The sequence below is a fragment of the Littorina saxatilis genome, linkage group LG1 (genome assembly GCF_037325665.1).
Source record: "Littorina saxatilis isolate snail1 linkage group LG1, US_GU_Lsax_2.0, whole genome shotgun sequence".
Taxonomy (NCBI): domain Eukaryota; kingdom Metazoa; phylum Mollusca; class Gastropoda; order Littorinimorpha; family Littorinidae; genus Littorina; species Littorina saxatilis.
The window spans coordinates 96,671,166-96,692,426 of NC_090245.1; the positions used below are offsets into that span (position 1 = coordinate 96,671,166).

General features: G+C 37.8%; 1 protein-coding gene and 1 long non-coding RNA gene across 5 annotated transcripts in view; both read right to left on the reverse strand.

Moving 5' to 3' along the window:
- Positions 1–21,261, reverse strand: part of LOC138946744 (proprotein convertase subtilisin/kexin type 4-like) — a 60,011-nt gene that overhangs the window by 36,030 nt on the left and 2,720 nt on the right. For all 3 annotated transcript variants that reach the window (XM_070318150.1, XM_070318157.1, XM_070318164.1), the window contains exon 2: positions 105–209. In XM_070318150.1, the coding sequence (XP_070174251.1) occupies positions 105–209 (105 nt within the window). The remainder of the gene's footprint in view (positions 1–104; positions 210–21,261) is intronic.
- LOC138946693 (uncharacterized) lies at positions 8,660–10,368 on the reverse strand. 2 transcript variants are annotated; one of them, XR_011449417.1, is made up of 3 exons: positions 10,025–10,368; positions 9,172–9,264; positions 8,660–8,846 (listed from the first exon to the last, which is right to left on the reverse strand). It is a non-coding gene; the product is annotated as an uncharacterized lncRNA (long non-coding RNA). The 2 variants fall into 2 exon arrangements; XR_011449416.1 differs by having other exon boundaries at positions 8,660–8,927; positions 10,025–10,366.

A 21,261-nucleotide genomic window follows, 5' to 3' on the forward strand; every position in this document is an offset into this window, starting at 1 on the left:
CACCCATAACCTGGGACTTCTTAGTTCCATACTGAATGTTTGCTGACGCTACATTTCAAGGCTCAGTGCATCACGGGTCATGATACTGTGGGTATGGTATGTACCTGAGGGTGGGCAGACAGGTAGCTGTGGTGATCATGGCTGGGGTCGGCTGAGCGTGCCTGGCGATGGGGAATCTCAAACAGGTAGTGACCCTCCAACGAGCCGATCTGAAACACACCAGCAACTCACTTTAAGTTTAACACAGGAGATCAGTGGAAGTAAATTATCAGGCATCATCAACAGAAAATGTAAGTAAAAATGAAAATGAAGTGAAAACGGAAGTGGAAGGTGTCTGCTCCTGTTACTTTTACACAGAACTGCTCAGAATCTTACACAGAAATCTTGCAGGAAATAATATTCTTATGATTCACACATTTTTGGTCCTAATAGAACGACTGCTTTGTCGTCTGGACCACAGGCACACGAAAAATAAAGGTGAGTCAGAAAGGCATTTAAGAGAGGGGGTGTGGGGGTGTGTGTGGGGGGGGGGGGGGCACAGAGAGAGAGAGAGAAAGAGAGAGAGAGGGGGGATGGGGAGAGACATCTATAAGAGAGAGAGAGAGAGGGGGGGGGGGGGGATGGGGAGGGACATCTATGAAAGAGTCAGAGAGAGAGAGCAAGTGATATTATATATATATAAGAGCAGAGACATTGATGAAAGAGTCACAGAGAGAGAGAGAGGGGACCTAGAGATATGAGCAGACATCTATGCCTCTGATAAGGGATAGAACTGAGACAGTGAGAGAGAGAGAGAGAGAGAGAGAGAGAGAGAGAGAGAGAGAGAGAGAGAGAGAGAGAGAGAGAGAGAGAGATATGTCAAAAGAAACTTTTGCACTCCCACCTCAGACATTCCCCTCCCACACCCCTCCCATCATCTTCATCTCCCAACCACACAGACAGGGTAAAACCAGAATGCACATGCATGTGGCCTGAGTATTTGCACATTTACAAGAAATCCGGAGTGAGCTGAATCTGCTGATGTCATAATAGAAACTGTCTTCACTCCTTATACCTCCAGTTTCATGACCCTGAAACTAGTAAGTTTCTCTAGAAATACCTCAAGTGTTCTTCTCTTTGCATTGTTCCACTTGACTGACCACAAACTGCTTAGTTTGTAACATGCGGGAAAGCCCCGAACTTTCACATGACATGCACTATTTAGTTTTGAAACTGACAAAGTGTCAAGTGACATGCTTTCTTTACTTTCTTTATTTGGTGTTTAACGTCGTTTTCAACCACGAAGGTTATATCGCGACGGGGAAAGGGGGAAGATGGGATAGAGCCACTTGTCAATTGTTTCTTGTTCACAAAAGCACTAATCAAAAATTTGCTCCAGGGCCAGGGGCTTGCAAGTTTCCAGTACAAAGGACTTAACATTTCTTACATACTGCTTGACATGCACTATTTATTTTTGTAAATGTGTTTGAAGTAACGCTGTAACTATTTTCATCACTGAGGAAAGCTGTTCAGCACAGAAATTAAATAAGCCTGTAACATAATAAGAAGAAGACGATTACTAGGACAAATTAGTAATGAATGCAAGCTTTATGGTTGGTTCACACAGTTATAGGTTGTAACCCTAAGATTAAATTAAACCATAAAATTATCAAATCATAATTTTCATCATTCTTGAAACAACAATTTGAACTAACTCAAGACAAGCAAGTTAAATTCCTAATTAAATTAACCATCAAAGGAATTCATGACTCCTTTCCATAGTGTGAAAGATCATAACACTAAGTGTCATGCTTCTGGTCGGAAACCCAAATCGGCAAATGAGATCATTGTTGCACTATAGACAGGAAAACCTCACTTGAACCTCTCTTCCGCCACTTGAGATAATCCTGTATTATACCAGTCACTCCCCTGTTTCAGTGCAAACGGTTTTTACACAAAAAAGGCTGAGTGAAAACAGAAAAGAAGGGGAAAATAAAGTCAACAGTTGAAAATAACTTGTTTGTGCAATCGGCCAATGACTTAACTGTAAATCCATACACAGTGAAAACGGCACAGCTGTCATGTTGCCAGCTTGCATGCATCAATTTCACAATGAACACTTCACAGCTGGCTACACACACTAAGTTCATTAAATAGATTTAACAATTAACAGTTCAATGGTTTCATTTTTCAGCTGGGTAGGCCACACATAGTTGCAATTGCATTGATTTTACAGTGCACTTCAAACTTCACAGCTGATAGAACAAATTATTTAAACCCTTCTGGAGAACAACACTGACTAATGTCCCTGGTGATAGTTACTCAGTCTGTCACTTAATATTTTATTACAAAAGCAGTATTAGTTATCACATACAAAAATCTGTATGTCATTTAGCTCCTAAACTAGTGCTTTAATTACTCTTTGCAATGAAAATCATAGCTTAAACAGCGTTCACAGCATAAAAAAAACAAAAACGCAAAATACAATTTTGAATGTATTTTTATTTAAAACCTACAGCCATCCTAAAACAGCCCTGAAAGTGGCGAGTATTTTACATGTAACTGACGAGTAGAAATGTTGATCTACTCGCCAAAAGCGAGTAAAGTTGCTGAAACAAATGGTTGGTGTGGTTAGTAAAATGTGCACTCTGGCTGGTACATTTTGAAAAGCATTAGCCAAAGACTAGCGCACCATTTTTGGGACTTTTAAGTTTAAGGGATGTAACAGTGCACTAACTTCTTTCAGTTTCAAAAATTCTATATTATTAATGACTATTTGTGAGGCGTGACACTGAGGTCTCCAAGTACCAGTGCCGAGTGGATCTGAAAGGATGAATCAATAACGTCAAGACATAACTTGAAGCTTGCAATCCTACTCTGCTATGCTAACATCACCATTTTTAATGTGCTCAATTTTGTTGTTTAACAAAACTGCTATCGCTACTAGTGAGATGTGAAACTGAGGTAGTGTCTGAGCACAAGTGGTTCAGAGAGGATTTAAACACTTATACAGTGACGTCACGACAACCTGCAGCTTTTCCTGCCTTGCTGTGCTAACGTCACATTAAGATTGACGACAACCATCAATTCCACGCCTGGCTCCTCCAAACATTTCAATTCATGCTTTATATCTTCACAACTCTGAACAGCAGGATCGAACTATGATTTGCTGTACACATTATCGGAATGTTCACACGTTTAGTCTAACGTTTCAGGATACACGTAGTATAGTATTTCACAGGCTGTCAGTTACATTTCAGGATGTTATTCTACAACTGTAACAGCATTAGTTTTGTACATGACAGGTTTTAAATGCTGTACGAATTAAGAAATATTTATAATCCTTTTGCTCAACATAATCAGTAGCACATGAAATTTATATTCATTTGCTTCAGTACAACCTGAGCACTAACAAATGTTCTCAAGTCTGTAAATACTATGAATTGTGCATTTCAAGAGAATACTGCAGTGAACATTCAATTTACTCAACAATTACCTTACCCAACAGTGATTTTTGCAGACTATAAATATATTTATTTATTTATTTATTTATTTATTAAGGAGATTTCTATAGCGCATAACTAGAAGCACTATACACTTGCACTGAGGGATTCCACACAGTTTGTCAGTGTCAATTTAAGAGCCATGGAGGCGATCATGATAAATTAGCAACAAGTGCGTGCTCACAGAGATAAGATTTAAGCCCAGGCAAAAATGTGCTGTCACTGTGAGATTACAGGCACTTGCACTCAAATTAAAACTCCCTGGCACTGGCACACCCACCAGCTGGCTGGATTCATAAAAGAACTGATTGCAGCCTTCACTGCCCAAACAGGACCAAAATAAATGCCTCCTCATTTTGCTCCAACTCCATTAACTCTGGAATTCCCATTTCCACTCAACTCTGAGTCAACATGGCTGTATAAGTGTAACGTGAAGATTATAATAACTAACCAGAGCATTGGGCACTCCCTGCAGCCAGAATCATTTTTACGACTCAAACTGAAACTGTGAGTGATAAATATATCATACAGCTGATGATTTCAAAACAATCCTGTTGTCATTGAACTGACAGAAACAAATGAATCCAAAACATGTACATCACCAAAATGATGCAATCCCGGGATGTCTCTTTAACCAGCCAAATGACTGTCAAGTATTAAATACTTACTCAAAACACAGTATCAAAAAGAAACCCATTACAGTAGTACAATGTACCATATCAACAATGATCCCACTACAGTGGAACCTGCCCCTGAGACCACCTGCCCATTAAGACCACTCCAAAGGATCCCCGACTGTTTTTAGGACTATGTAAATCACCTGTCTAAAAAGACCACCTGTCTAATTTCTTTCTTTCTTTCTTTCTTTATTTGGTGTTTAACGTCGTTTTCAACCACGAAGGTCTGTCTAATTTAAAGAGACCACTTTTGCTCAGTCCCTTGGGTAGTCTCTTTAGACAGATTCGACTGTATTATTTTACACTAATTTGATCAAACAAAAATTCAGGGCTCTGCCTACAACCAAAGTAAATATGATACTTTAAATATATATCATAATATATATATATGAGCCTGTGCCAAAACGTGGTCAGCAAGAAGATACCGTAACCTTTCAAGAATAATTTCTCTTTATGAAAGCAGCAAGTTACTAATAGCACCACTCCTTCTGAAAGTATAACCCTTCAGAGAGATAGTACAGATTGTTTGTTTGTTTAACGCCCAGCCGACCACGAAGGGATAGTACAGATAATTTCATCAGTTTTTATCAATTGGAAGGTCTTGAAATGCCCCAAAATGACAAAATCCGACACTTTCAAAGTGGGACATTTGACACATATATTTATATATATATATATAGCTACTTCATTGTTTTGTAAGAGCATTTATGCTCAGTGGAAATTAAATTTCTTGATTGTATTTCTATTAGTGTATAAATATAATGAGGATTTGCTCAAATGAGTTTGCACCCAAAACATGTTTGAATATTTATGGATAATTTGAGCTTTAAAAGTGGCGTGTCAACTGTAACGGTTCATGTCCTAAATTTCTCAAATTTAAGACTGCAATTTTCTTATTTAATTATATATTTGATAGCTTTCAGTACATTAACATCAAGAAAAGAGCCTTTACATTGAAGCCTCATGACAAAAGAAAAACTCAGAAGTCAGATGTCATTTCTACACTCTTATTTTTGAAATTTCAAATATTTTATAATTTAACTGTTTCTTTTCGTTACAATGCCAATGGACCATTTCCTTATAAAATTCACAATTTGTTTCCTCTCTTTTGAATTACAGTTTAAAATGATAGCTTTTATTCACACCTGCCTGAACAAAACTTAGTTGAAGGGCATATGGAGTTATTTTAGGCTATAAAATAAATTATTTGTACTGTGTCCTCTTTACAGAACCGTTACGATTGACAAACTGTGTCTTTAGCAGGCCGTTACGATTGACACAAAAGTCTAAAAATCACCCAAAGCAGCATGTGTCTTGCTTCCCCTTTTGCACATGCAGTTCCTGTGGTTGGTATTCTTAATGATAATTGAGAAAGATTTCAATGTGGTGTCTTGATGTCTTGTCACAGCAGTTATTCATTGTTCGGGACATTTTTAATGTCTTCCGGGACATGTTACAGTTGACACACCAAATTTGAAAACTCATCCTGTGTATGTTTCTCCTGGCTCATTTTGTATTCAAACAATAAGTATGAGTTACTTATTTAAGTTATTACTAATTTTGTCCAAAATTACATCTTTTTTTAAAATAAGTGAACAATATGCTTTGAAACAAAATTTCATGTCTCGTTACGAGTGACACACAAATATGAGTATCTTAGTAATCAGAATAGAAATCCAACTAAGTTTGGATACCAAAACAATTTACAATGCCATAATTTATACAACATAGCTTCTTAAACTTTTGCTCTGAAACAATTTTTGCGTTTGTGAAAAGAAAATTTTGACATGTTATGTGTCAATCGTAACGGAAGACACAGTGGTTACGTCATTTTTTTAGTCCAGCAGTCTCAGCTATGTGAGCAATAGCAATATATCTTTAGCTTACAATGCATGTATAAAAATGTGATTTTGAGCCATTTAACACTTTTTATGAACAAAAAACACATAAATATCAAGCTTTGTCCTGGCATTATCAACAAGAGGCGAAGCCTTCAAGGCTCACGTAAGAAATCGACAAACAGTAACACAAACTCAATCACTCCGTCACACATACACACACACACACACACACACACACACACACAGTAAGCATCTAGGTGAAACTGTGCAAGAAAGCGAGACCCTGGATCTGCCAAGTAGTCTCGGCCCGCTCACAATAACAATGACCGAGACTTTCAGTAATTCCTTTGCGTGACGTCTAACCCTATTACGTCATAATGTGACGTCTTCAAATAGTTTCTATCACACACGTCAAACACTTTTGACCGAGACGTAATCTTCTTATGCGAGCTTTATCCATAGACTCGGAAATGTTAAAGTTTCTATCACACACACACACACACACGCACGCACGCACGCACGCACAGACAGACAAAGTTTATCATCGCATAGGCTACACTTACGTGAGCCAAAAAGGTGTGCTACCAGTTATCTTTTAACTGTCAAAAACAGAATCCTAAAACAGTCAAAATGACTATATTAAATTTAATATAGTCATTTTGACTGTTTTAGGATTCTGTTTTTGACAGTTAAATTAAAAGATAACTGGTAGTATACCTTTTTAATAATGCCAGGACAAAGCTTGATATTTATGTGTGTCAACTGTAACGCGCAGGACACAGTACTTAATGCTTAATATTTTGTTCATAAAAAGTGTTAAATGGCTCAAAATCACATTTTGGGTGATTTTTAGACTTGTGTGTGTCAATCGTAACGGCCTGCTGAAGACACAGTATGTCAATCGTAACGGCTCTGTAAAGAGGACACAGTACAAATATTTTATTTTGTAACCTAAAATAACTCCATATGCCCTTCAACTAAGTTTTGTTCAGGCAGGTGTGAATAAAAGCTATCATTTTAAACTGTAATTCAGAAGAGAGGAAACAAATTGTGAATTTTATAAGGAAATGGTCAATCGTAACAAAAAGACACAGTAATTATAAAATATTTGAAATTTCAAAAATAAGAGTGTAGAAATGACATCTGAGTTTTTCTTTTGTCATGAGGCTTCAATGTAAAGGCTCTTTTCTTGATGTTAATGTACTGAAAGCTATCAAATATACAATTAAATAAGAAAATTGCAGTCTTAAATTTGAGAAATTTAGGACATGAATCTTACAGTTGACACGCCACTTTTAAAACTCAAATGTTTCATAAATATTCAAACATGTTTTGGGTGCAAACTCATTTGAGCAAATCTTCATTATGCACTCATAGAAATACAATCAAGAAATTTAATTTCCAATGAGCATACATGCTCTTACAAAACAATGAAGTAGCTATGTGTCAAATGTCCCACTTTGAAAGTGTCGGATTTTGTCATTTTGGGACATTCTAATAACCTTTTCAAGACCTTCCAATTGATAAAAACTGATGAAATTATCTGTACTATCTCTCTGAAGGGTTTACTTTAAGAAGGAGTGGTGCTATTAGTAACTAATGCTGCTTTCATAAAGAGAAATTATTCTTGAAAGGTAGGTATCTTCTTGCTGACCACGTTTTGGCACAGGCTCATATATGTTCAAGGAACACCCAGGATTAATTGAAACCCGCGCACAATACAAGCTTGTAGAGAAAACTTGGCACTCTCATGTCACACAAACATGGCACAGTCTGCCTTAAAGCCTGAATTTTAATCCAAGGAAGGTTAATGTCTATTAAGGGGTGAATAAATGTACTTAGCCGCCAACTGAATAGGTTTTTCTCTCAATGCTGTCATTACATGCCACAATTCCATAGAAGGAAAAAAAGTCAATGTTGACAAAAAATCAATAACCACTGTATGGATCCATTCAAGATTACCCGGGACACAGACCATTTAATGACCATTAAAAGACAACGCTGCCACTGGCAGAACGAATTAGACTTGTCAGCAACCTGTGATTTACTTAAGTTCGCCACTAGCTGTAATATCTCGCTGGAACACTGAGTAATTTGCACAAACCTGAACTACCCACAGACACACCAGCTTGATGCTAAGCGCTTAAATCAAGAAAGAGCCACATCACACAGCTATGATAGAGAAAGATGGTACGGTAGTGCCTGCCATGAAAGGACACCCTTAGGACCAGCTGACAAAGTCCCTGCATTGCAGGTGGCCTGTCCTGACAGGTACATTTTGGTCAAAACAACCCCGGCGAAACGTTGTTCAAGAACTTTTTTTTATTCAAGAATATTCTAGAATGTTCTAGAATGTTCTAGAATTGTTCTACTGGCATTATTCTAGAATTTTTTGGCTTGTAGAATATTCTAGAATATCGAACAAAATTCAAGAACAGCAACAATGTTCTAGAATATTTTTTTTCAAGAATGATCTTATTCAAGAACATTCTTCAAAGTTCAAGAACTGTGATCCCTTATTTTTAAAACACTTTTAATTTAATTTTTTGTTCTCCACTTATAGTTTTGGTTGTGTTTGCTACACATTCGAATTATACTACAAAATAAAGCCAAACAAACACTTGGTTCATTCTTCAAATGTTATATTCTCACAAAGAAGTGAAATATATGACAAGTCAATCTTGGGCTAACAATGTTCACAAGCAGAATGTGTCTTCAACATTTGTCATCACTTTTCTGAACTATTGGAACTGCATGGATGCGGATGCGGTACCGCTTCTCCAGGAAAGGTCACTGTCACCAGCATCCCTTGTTGGACGATTCCCTTGGCCATCTTCACTGTCAGTCTGTGGCAGAGCATGGTGGATTTGATTCAAAAGAAGGCTCTGTATCAGCTTGAAGCTTTGGAACATTGTGTCCTGTAAAGCCTGAAACACAATGCCTACATTTTACAAAAAATCATTCATTACAAAAATTGGAAAAGGGAACAAAAATGAAGAGTTAAATGTCCGCAGTTTGTTCTTTTTGGTATGTAAATATGGTATAGTATTGATGAAAACACATTTTCATCTGAAATAAGCCATTTTTCTCTGAGACGTTTTGCCCATTAATTGATTTAATTCATTCACTGGCTGATTAATTACTTCCACAGTTCGTTGACAGGACTCTTACCTTTTCCTCCAGTGATATTTTATTTATGATGTGCTTCATGGTACTTCCAGTGAGAATTCATCCAGATATCTTCTTCACCCCTCTTTCCTGGACCTAGTAAATAAGAAACAAAAAAGGTTTTAACAAAGGATAAACTCAAACATCAGACATTCCAAAGATCATCATCATAACTAGAGTGAATGTGAACAGAAAACTTACAAACGTATTGCTTGTCATTAATCAATTTAATGTCATTCAATCAAACCAATTTTGATGCAATGGTTAACTTAATGTTACCTTTTTACATAAAAGTACATAATTCTATCAATACACTTTCGGAATATTTGTTATAATCGTCATTGTTGTAAATACCCACAGGCATGTTTACAATTTGAAGCACTTTTTTCAATTTCATTTTCAGAAACCTGTTTTCAATTTTGACCAAACCAGTCAGTCTGCTAGCGGCAAATTTATACCAAATCTGTGAGTTCCAAACCTCAAACAAATTCAGCAGAAGTTACAGTCTATAATTTATACTTTGAAACCAACAGGTTTCGTTTATTCTGTCCAACAGTGCCAGCAGAACGCAAATCACGGCAGACTTTCTGTTTGTAAACAGACGACACAATGACACACTGAGACTGACACAGAAAAGGCGGCCGTTAAACCCAACAATCAAATCATCACATGATTAAACAGTACTTTTGCTTAAAATGCAGTTAAGTTTTATACATCTGCCATTTCTCATGTGTCAGATCGAAGAAGAAACTTTTAAAATTGAAGGCTGGTTTCGATTTCACAGTCACACAGTGACACACATGTTTACATCTGTACCACGTGTTGAATAAAACAAGCAAAAACAAAACATACTTACTGAGTTCATGGAAATGATGCATGGATCAATGTTGTTTTGCTTTGATGCAAAAGTGCTTCAACAAAGACAACAGAGAAAAGGTTTCTAGCTGCAGCAGTTCGTTCAAAAGAGTCCCCTTTCCTCATGGTGTACTTACAGAGCGTCGCCATTTTGCTTTTAAGGGAAGTAACTCCGGTGGACAAACTCTGGCACCGGAAGCTAAGAAACCAGGCGCCAAATTCTTTAGAAGCACGTTGTTAGAACTGAGAAAGATTTTGTAATCTCCATTTATCTGAAAAAATGGCATGCCACCGATTTGTCAACTTGTTAGGCATGAAGAAATGCTGTATTCTTCATCCCAAACAAGATTTTGAACTTGGAGGTGCCACTCTGACACAAAAATGACAGATGAGTGAAACCATAGACCTATATTAGGTCCCTGGTGAAACTGAAAGCACCATGGTTGATACTAAGAGCAGCGATCTCACTTGAGTGGCAACAAGCTGTATCCTGATTTTCTCAGGAAAAACAAAGGTAGGTGTTTTATAAAAATTCTTTTATGTTTGATATTGTTGTTTGTTTTAGGTGACATATATACTGATCTAGGTTTAGGTTGTTTTTTGTTTTGTTTTGTTTTACAATAACTTGAATAAGTGAATAACAATGAAATGCTTTCTCTCTTGTTTGCAAGATTTTAAGTGAAATCAGTTGAGTTAGACCTATAGGATTTGTTTATTTTGAACTATCATTTGTTTTGGTAGGATTGCATGACTTTTTAACTGTAGGTGTAATTTGCACATGTATCATTCATTGATTGTAATATATATATGTGTCTGACAGTGATACTAATAGTCAAGTGTCAATCAGCAAGCCGGCACTAAATTGTTTTATTTTTTTCAAATAATTGTCTTCTGAGTATTAGCTAGTCAATTACAAGACTTTACAGGAGACTGAGTTTGGTCAGGAACATATATTTATACTTGTAGAAATTCCTGCATGAACAAAGATGATTACTATTACGTATTATTTGTAAATAGTTCAGTATTTACCCCTTATTAGTAAATATAAATATATATATTCAAACTTGAGCATTTATAATTATATATGTCACACGCTTTCCTTCTTTGCCACTACTAAAGCAAACGTGTGCAAGATTGTATGTTACACGCTTTGGAGCATGTGCAAGAACGGATTCAAACTCGAAATCGTCCCCCCAAAAACCCCAAAATGCACACACGACTTTTATTTCTCCTGCTGTTATCGTTTCTTCTCTTTACAAATTCTTCAACGCTCAGAATACTGAAAACGGCATCCCAGACGACAGTACTGTTTCCATACGCGAATTTAGCTGCCCTTGGAAAGTGGCTCGCTCAGGAGGCCTGTTAGTCTGACACTATAAGGACAGAGTTCTGAACATAGATGACAAAGATCCCGGAAAGAACAAACATTTCGCGGATGCAGACACAGAAAGACGTCATGAAGATTGCGATGCTTCAAAAGATACAGACTGTGACGATGACTGTGACGTCATTCACATATACCGAGACGTCATTTATAGTTGTTCGGTCACTTTCGTCAAAAAGTAGATCTCTCCACAATGGCTGCTCCTTTTTTTGGCTCACGTAAGTGTAGCCTATGCGATGCTAACTTTTGTCTGTCTGTGCGTGCGTGCGTGCGTGTGTGTGTGTGTGTGTGTGTGTGTGTGTGTGTGTGTGTGTGTGATAGAAACTTTAACATTTCCGAGTCTATGGATAAAGCTCGCATAAGAAGATTACGTCTCGGTCAAAAGTGTTTGACGTGTGTGATAGAAACTTTAACATTTGAAGACGTCACATTATGACGTAAGAGGGTTAGACGTCACGCGAAGGAATTACTGAAAGTCTCGGTCATTGTTATTGTGAGCGGGCCGAGACTAGTTGGCAGATCTAGTGTCTCGCTTTCTTGCACAGTTTCACATATGCTTACTGTGTGTGTGTGTGTGTGTGTGTGTGTGTGTGTGTGTGTGTGTGTGTGTGTGTGTGTGTGTGTGTATGTGTGACGGAGTGATTGAGTTTGTGTTACTGTTTGTCGATTTCTTACGTGAGCCTTGAAGGCTTCGCCTCTTGTTAGGTTTGTCAAGCGTGAGTACGCAAAACGTGTTTGTTCTCTCCTCTGTTGAAGCTGTGAGACATAATCGCCATTACGAGGTAGTCGTGTGACAGAGAGTTTTCTTGCACACTCGACTGCTGCTGTTTCACTCCGGCTAAAGCCGTCGTGAAACATCTAGTCTCGTGTGCAAGAAAACTCTCTGTCACACGACTAGCTTGTAATAGCGGGTAATATATAATGGTTCTAATTTGATCACTTCTCATTTTTACAGATGCTGCATCAAAAGGCAACAAGCTGCAAACCATTAACCCTTCAACATCTTGTCAGAGAGTCCCATCAACATCTTGTCAGAGAGTGCAAGTCTTTTCAAGAGCTTGGCCATGGGAATAGTGATGCAAGAAGAGATTTACTCAGGTAATTAAGTGAAGGCAATCAACATTTATTGATTTAAACCTTTGTCACAACAAAATTTGGGATAATTAAATGAAAGCACAAAACATGATGAATGAATTATTCCTAAACTGAAGAAAAAAATGGCTTGGAATCGCAACAAAAAGTCTCTTTGAAAATTAAATCAGTTAAATACTGTAATTTCTTTCATTCCTGGCCCGTTGCATGTCAGTCCCCAAAAACTCTCTGGATGGCATTTCTGGAAATGAAGCTAACTAAAGTTATCATTTAGTTGTTTCAATACTTTTATGAATGGTGACTTATTTGATAAAAACATTGACATGGCACACTTGATTTGACAAAATTCACAAAACATTTTTCGATTTTGTAACCATCATTTCTTGAACAGTTAATGTTCTCAGCATCCAGGCGACTGATACATGTATACATTTGGTGTGGATAGAATCTGCATGAAGAATACTTCATAACTGTATTGTTTATTTTGTAGTCATTTTAAAACGGAACAAAATACATAGTAATAAAAGTATCCAGAACAGGAATTTTGCATTTGGACACCTTGACAGATTTCTGACCATATTATTGACTCTTTAACCATGATGAAAAAAAGCACCACAAAGAAACATTTAGACTTTTAAAATTGTATTTTCATTGCACTTTACAGGGCATCCGCAACCTGCAAAGCATCGGCTCCAGTATTCAGACTGCACCCGGTGTGACCAGTGGAAAGGTTCTTCGCCAAATGAATAACCATCACCGATTTATCATCCTTCGAGTAGTTAAATTACATGTGATAAAGTATTGAATGAAATCTTGTTTTGTCTGCTGTATCAAGTATTGATGGAGGAAAAAATCACTTTAAATATTCTTGTTCTGTTATTAGTCATTAGATAGTTGTACTATCATTCTGATTTGTATGAAGAATATATTCTTAATGGATTTATTCTTAAATGCCAGCACAGAATATTCCAAGATCATTCTGAAAATTGTGTTGAGAGTATACTAGAACTAGAAGTAGAACTTCAACCTAGTTTTGAATATTCTAGAATACTTAAGACATGTTCAAGAATATACTTTAAGTTAACAGGATTCAAGAATATTCCAGAAAAATGTTAAGATTCAAGAATTCTCATTTAATCTTTAGGAATAATTCAAGAAACTTCTAGAATATAAATTCATGAATATTCCTGAACTTTTTTGAATAATTCTAGAATAGTGTTAAGAATATTCTAGAATAATGTTAGGAATATTCTAGAATAATGTTAGGATCATTCTAGAATATTGTTAGGAATATTCTAGAATATTGTCAGGAATATTCTAGAATAATGTTAGGAATATTCTTCAAGTAGGCAAGAATATTCTAGAATTATTCAAGTCCTTTTTCAAGAATATTCCTTACCAAAACATCGAAATATTCTAGTTAAAATTCAAGAATTCTCATTTAATCTTTATGAATAATTCAAGAAACTTCTAGAATATATATTCATGAATATTCATGAACGTTTCTTGAATGGTTCTAGAATTGTTCTTGACCGTTTCGCCGGGGAACAGACAAAGGGACTACAGAAGGTGTTATTCATTGGACGGGAGGGGAGTCGTGTCCTCTCATAAGAAACAGGGCCTTACGCCACAGGTACTTCTTCCTCCAGTCTTCTCTTTCTTCTTCTGTGTTAAAAGAATACTCACAGCTAAAAAAAAAAAGGCTGTTTATCGCCCTAAGAGCTACACAGTTTTAATTGGTTTTGTGTTTTGAATAATGTCACTTCATACACCAGGAATACATTTAAACCAGCATTTGGAAGTTCCAATGATTCAAATTATTATATTAAATGACTGTTTGTGTAATTCTCTGTGTATACGAGTATAATATATATGTACAGCCCACCTATCTTTGTTTTCTTTTTATTAGATCTATTTTCTGTGTGTGCCCCTGATGGAAGTTATGTCATTTGCTTAAATCACAGATTTGAGATTCTTTACTCATAAAGCCATTAAAGGTTTTGTTTGCTGGATGCATGGGTCACCGCTAGCACTGACAAAATTATGACGATGAACTGAATTGGGACTCTGATGCAGAAGACATTGCCTAAGGAAGCCGGTTCCCCTATAAATTAATGTACATGATGTAACAACTGTGGCAAGAAGACAGAACCCCACAACAAGCAATCACAGTCAGCAAACCGATTCGGACGCCTGTGCCTGGGGCCATCCTTGAGGGGCAGCGTTTACCTCAAACAGAGGAGCGACTTTGCTGTTGACAGCCAAGCCAGAGAGGATGGGACCTTCCTGACTGTCTGTCTGCAGGTCCTCAAAGCCTGCAGTGTGTGTACTGGCCACACTGACTTCAATGCCGCCCCAACATTTCACACACCTCTGCCCACCACACCAGTGTTTGAGCAGGGAGTACAATACATTTCTGGATCAACGTGACAATGAATTGAAATTTGAAATCCTAACAAATAGAGAAGTTGCGTAAACATCTCCAATATCCCTCCAGAGGAAAAGCCTTGCAGGTCAACGGTGAGACCCTGACTTCTTCTATGAGCTACTGGGTAAAAAAAACCTGAATGCTGCCTGCATGTGTGTGTGCACACACGGATTGGTGGACTTCTGAGGACATTTATTGTAATTAAGACAAAAACTGAAGGAAAAAAACCCCACAGACATTCCACCTCAGTGCTATTTCTCCTCCCTTTTTCTAAATGAAGGCATCCATTATTCTTGCTTGACTTAATCTATTCCAAATGAAGGCAGCCGTTATTCTTGCTTGGCTTAATATATCTCCACGCCACATCCTCAACAAACATTGCAGTGAAATGAAAGAAAGGGTGGAAGAATAATGAGTTTACAGAGCTTGGGCCAAGGAATGATTACAAAACATCAATCCAAGGCCTGAAGAAAAATCAGTAAATAAAAAGCTTGGGGCAAGGAATGGAAAGAAAAGATTCTCTCTAAATATGAAGAAATCAGTGGCTGTTCAGATGACCAGGTCCTTGCTCTCAGCGTGACAAAGGAGATAATGAAAGAGATAACACACAGAGATTCACCTCCCACTTTCTGGCAGCAGTGTGCATTTTGTTGCACCCGTCCTCCTTTTCCTATTGATTTCTCATTCTGTGCAGCACTAAAACAGTGGCGCATTTGGGGAACAATAATCTGGCTATGATTTTCCACAAACTTGCCATCTATTTTACAAGGCAAGCAACACACTTGCAAAATGCACAAGACACTCCCAAGAGTGCAAGATTCACCTCTTAATCGCTGATGGAGTTGATGTCATAGACTCATTATATATGACAGTCAGAAAGTTAAACTAAATTATCACTTCACAGTAACAGCACCTTACCCCTGTGTGAATTTGATCTCATGAACATTACTGTCAGTGTCAGGGAGTGAATCTAGATCATCACTGCAAGAGTGCACAATAGACGATGTTCGGAAATAACTGTCTGAAGGTTTGTATGGGTTGTGATCTCAAGAGTGAAAACTCTTGCTTTTATTGAGGCAAACTTTCCCACATGACATTATAGGCCAGTTAAGCTCGATTTGCTGTTTGTCTTCAATTTTTTTTATAATAATAACAAAGAATAACTTCAATAAGGAATGCTTTCCTTTCCCCTAAGCTGTAAGACATAACAATGACGTCAGTCAATATGAAGCTATCGGAAGGTCGTGAGTTCGAATCCCGGCTGCGGATGCCTGGTGGGCCGTTTAAGGGTAGAGATTTTTCCAATCTCCCAGGTTAACTGATGTGCAGACCTGCTAATGTGCCTTATCTCCCTTCATGTGTACGCACGCACAAGACCTAGTGCGTACGGAAAAGATCCTGTAATCCATATCAGAGTTTGGTGGGTTATAAAAACACAAAAATACCCAGCATGCCTCCCCCGAAATCAGCGTATGCTGCCTGAATGGGTAAAAACGGTCATACACGTAAAAGCCCCACTCATGCAAAAACACGAGTGAACGTGGGAGTTTCAGCCCATGAACGAAGAAGAAGAAGAATATGAAGCTAAAAGTAAAAAGTAAGTAGTATGTATACAGTACTTCCTTCACAAGAAGTACTGAACCTTAAGCTGAAGGGCGTCCATGGGGTATGTTGAACCAATGCACCATCTGCTGTCACTTTCATGCAGGAGAAGCTGTCAAAATATCAGTGAAGCAAACATAACAAGCCAGTGCTGCTGACTGTCAAATGGTATAGCCTTTCAAACTCCGTGGGAAAATGTCACATTAGCACGGCATCATAAACTATACCCTTCCACTGTACCCCAGCGTAGCATTAAGTTGATTAACTCCTAATTGTTCCATGGCTGTCTCTAAAGGAGATTTACCAAACATCCTTCAAACTGATGAACCAGCTATGAATTTAATCTTAGGGTGCTAACTACTCAATCACATCTGCGTTTTCTTTAGCTGAGGGAAGTTAGTGCATGCATGCATGCATGTGTACACCGCTTCAAGTAGGTTGCGGCAGTCAAAATTTTGTTATGAATTGAGAGTGTATGTTTTGGTGTATCTTTAAAGAACAATAAAAAACAAGCAAAACACACAAAAAAGTAAGTGGATACCTTTATTAGTTCCTGAGATATTGGCATTTTAAGATGTACGCCGTCGCGATGCGATTTAAAACTGAAAAATAGGGCAACTTTAACAGCACAAAGCTACTACAAAGTAATTGCTCAGTCAATTCAGCTTATGAGAATCAGTTCTCAGCAACCAGGAATAGAAAGAAATCATTGTTCCAGCACTCTAGTCACATATTTGTTTTACCAGTAAGCATTGAAACTTTACGAAAAACAAAGCTGAAAACAAACCAAAACTGCCCGGGGGGGCAAGTTTAGGCCATCACAGATTTGAAATTATTGACAGCAGATATCTGAAACTGTCAGATCTTCCAAACAAATATATATAGAACATGCCCAATTTTTTTCAAGACATTATTGGAATAACCTTTTGACTTATTAATTGCCAAAGTCAGGAAAAACATCAATTTGACCGGCGTCCGGCCGGCAGTTCCACCAGGTACATATATGCAAAGCTTCATAACTTTTTAAATACTTGGAGTATATAAATGAAATTTTGAGACATGGCACATTCTACGTTTATCTACATTCTTGCATAATGTGGGATTGATAGCTTGAAAAATATGGAAACTAAGAATTTTTTTTTTATAAAAATATGAAAAAGAGTTGGCATGTTGCTGTCTGTACACAGATAAAAACTGTCATAACTTTTGAACGAATTGATGGATTTACCACAAATTTGAAAGCAAAGAAGAATCCAAGTTTACTATCAAGTTAAAGTACAATACTCCCTTGAATGGAACCCCTTCAGCACAAAGGACCCCCCACCCCCTCCCCCCCCCCCCCCCCCCCCCCCCGTACATATATGCAAAGCTTCATAACTTTTGAAATACTTGGAGTATCTAAATGAAATTTTGAGACATAGCACATTCTACGTTTATCTACATTCTTGCAAAATGTGGGATTGATAGCTTGAAAAATATGGAAACTAAGAAAAAAAAATCATAAAAATATGAAAAAGAGTTGGCATGTTGCTGTCTGTACACACACAAAAACTGTCACAACTTTTGAACAAATTGATGGATTTACCACAAATTTGAAAGCAAAGAAGAATCCAAGTTTACTATCAAGTAAAAGTACAATACTCCCTTGAAAGGAACCCCTTCAGCACAAAGACCCCACCCCACCCCCCCCCCCCCCCCCCCCAAAAAGCTAGCCGGAAGCACAGTCATTTTATTTTGCAGCACATTTTCAATCACGTAGGCCTTAAAGGCACGATACGTTTGTCCCAAGTTGTGTGGTGCTTCCACGATGAACGCACGCCCTGAAGATGACGATGGGACATGCCTTCTAAGTAAGGTCCAAGGCTGTCTGTGTCACACAGTGAAGAACTTGAAGACGCGTCTTTCTTCGCATTTGTAGACACAAGCATGTACCGAAGTCTTGCAACAGGTACATCCGGAAACAGTTTGTTGAGAAACAGTGCAGCTTCATCATATGTTTTGTATCCTTGATCCCTCAACAGCAACGTCTGGAGTAGTAGTTGATCCCTGAGGACAACCGCAGGAAGCTGCCTTTTCCATTTGCCAGAAAAACAGCCTTCAGCTGTTCAAACACTTCACCCTCTGCACACACACAAAAAAAGCCAGAAGTTGTAACAATATATACAGTGTGTGTGTCCTGATTCTTTCTGTGTCACTTTCAGGTTCACTGCCAAACAGTGACATTGCTTTTGAATGTGTCATTATAAATCTGTGCTTGCCTGAATAAAAAATTGTTGAAGAAAAATGTTAAAAAGATAATAACAAAAAAAAGTGACATTTTATTTATTTTTCTTATTTTCTTTTAAAAGTTTCATTATTTTGACTTCATTCAGTGAAAAGAATATTGTGCAGTCTATCTATTTGTTGCCATAACATTTTTATTTATTCACAGCGAAGCGTATCAATTCGTTAGTTCAAATGTATCACGTCGTACAACACAAAACAAGGTGCGGATCGGACGCATTATGGTGATTACCTCCCTTGACCGAACAGACGCTGTCGATTTGATCCAAATTACAACGTAATCCTACCACTACCTTTAAAAAATAAAATAAGACAACTCTAAAAGACTCTAATCTTTTGTGTTAGATGTGTATTTTTGTTATAATAATGTGTAAATCTTGGAAAAAGTCATTTTTATCGAACCGACCGCCACTTCCGGTCTGATGAAACTTCTTCGAACATCGTGTCCGCTAGCACTCGCTGAAAGTTTTCATTTCTGCAATACTTTTCCCAATATGTGCAAAATACTACAACAGATATCTTCCTACATCATTTTTTTAGCATAAACTGAAACAAAAAACCAGTAAACTTACCGATTCCACTTGAATTGTCCGTCACAATCGCATCCGCGGCGTCACTTTCTTCACTCGCCATTTTGTGACTGGCGAATTCGAACATCGCGGACGGACCCTTCGTTTTGATTGGCTCGCTTGCCTTGGACACGTCATGAATACATTAACCTAGTACCTCATTCGAAAGGGTACGGATTCAGCTTCATTTTTCTTGAAGTTAGGATGCGTTTTAGGTGGATATTTTTGTCAGAATCGTTGAAAAATACTCAACTTTTGTAGAAAAATCTATTTTACGCCCATGCTTTTAATTGGAAGACAACTCTACTTTACATCATTAAAAACCTCATTCTTCCGTGAACACTTTGATACTAAATATAGGTGTGTAGGTCGCATGTCCAACACAAGCCAAGGCCGCGAAACAAGCACACGAAAATCTGTACACACAAAGGCTGCAAACATGGCGGTCCAAAATGCCGCGAGCAGCGCAACACATGGGTTTTTATTTTTATTGGCTTGAGGTACACATTTAATCAATTCAAACAAAACCAAGAGTATTGTAAAGATAAAAGATTGTTCTTCAATTTTATGTTTAGTAGGCAAACATTGGTGGATTAGTGACTGAGAAATCATTATCGAAAGAAGACCAAAAATAGATGATTTTACACATTGATGGTCAGTTATCAGGGGGTGTGCCGCAACCTACTTCAAGCAAACAACAAGCAACTTATTAACTGTGAGACATGTAAAATTTTATAAGATGATTATCAATACCTCATTACCTGCAAGGCTGCATAGGATTGAGAGAAGATAACTCATCTCAGTCTTTTCCAGCAAAGAAAAGAACAGGTGAGGGACATGAATCAGTAATCTCAGTTTGAGTGTGAAACACTTGATACACACGCACCGGAGCCAGTGACCCCTTTGTGGTTCATGCTCTGTCAAGCATCCTGACATATCTGTCACGAGAAGGCCCCTTTCAATGAGGGCACTAATGTCTGTTTTGCTTCATTGTTGTTCAGACTATGTCTTAAAGGTCTGATGTGCTTTAACCCCCCCCCCCCACCTACTTTTTCTGAATTTTGATTTTTAAATGATACAGGTTTCACTTTCAGGCACATCATCAAAGTTCCTTTATTTCTCTTATTTTGTTCCTGCGTATTGTCTTCTTATTCATCGTGTCTTTTGTCATCAAACGACTTCACCTCAGATACTTAAGCCATGAGGAAACATTCAAATTCAATTCAACTCAGGTAATGAACACTGCAGTACGAGACACCTGTGGAAATTTTCCAGTGAAGATGTTCTGAGGAAACACACTTTTAAACTGTATCAGACTCAGAAGACCAAAAATGACTTGTAACCCCATGGGGATTTCTTGATGGATAAACCTACATTCACTGTTTTCCAGAAAACCCACCCAAAATAAAATTCCTGTCTCATTTTGATTAGATTGAATTGCAGAAGCTTTCAACCAGGCGGTGATGAGTCCTATGTCAGGGTAGTTGCATAGAAAACAAACCCAAGTAGCTCTATTTAGGGGCGTTTTAACGAATTCTAAGCACAATCATATGGCCCTAATAATAACGGTGTAATACAAGAAAAGCGGTCATTGTATGACCCATTGGTGCAGGAGTGCCCCAACCAGAGACCATGAACTTCTTGTGCCCTAGACTTGAGACCTACCAATATTCAATCAATCAATCAATGAGTCTTATATCGCGCATATTCCGTGGGTACAGTTCTAGGCGCTCTGCAGTGATGCCGTGTGAGATGAAATTTTATACGGCCAGTAGATTGCAGCCATTTCGGCGCATATTTACCTTTCACGGCCTATTATTCCAAGTCACACGGGTATTGGTAGACAATTATTAACTGTGCCTTTTGCAATTTTTGTGCAA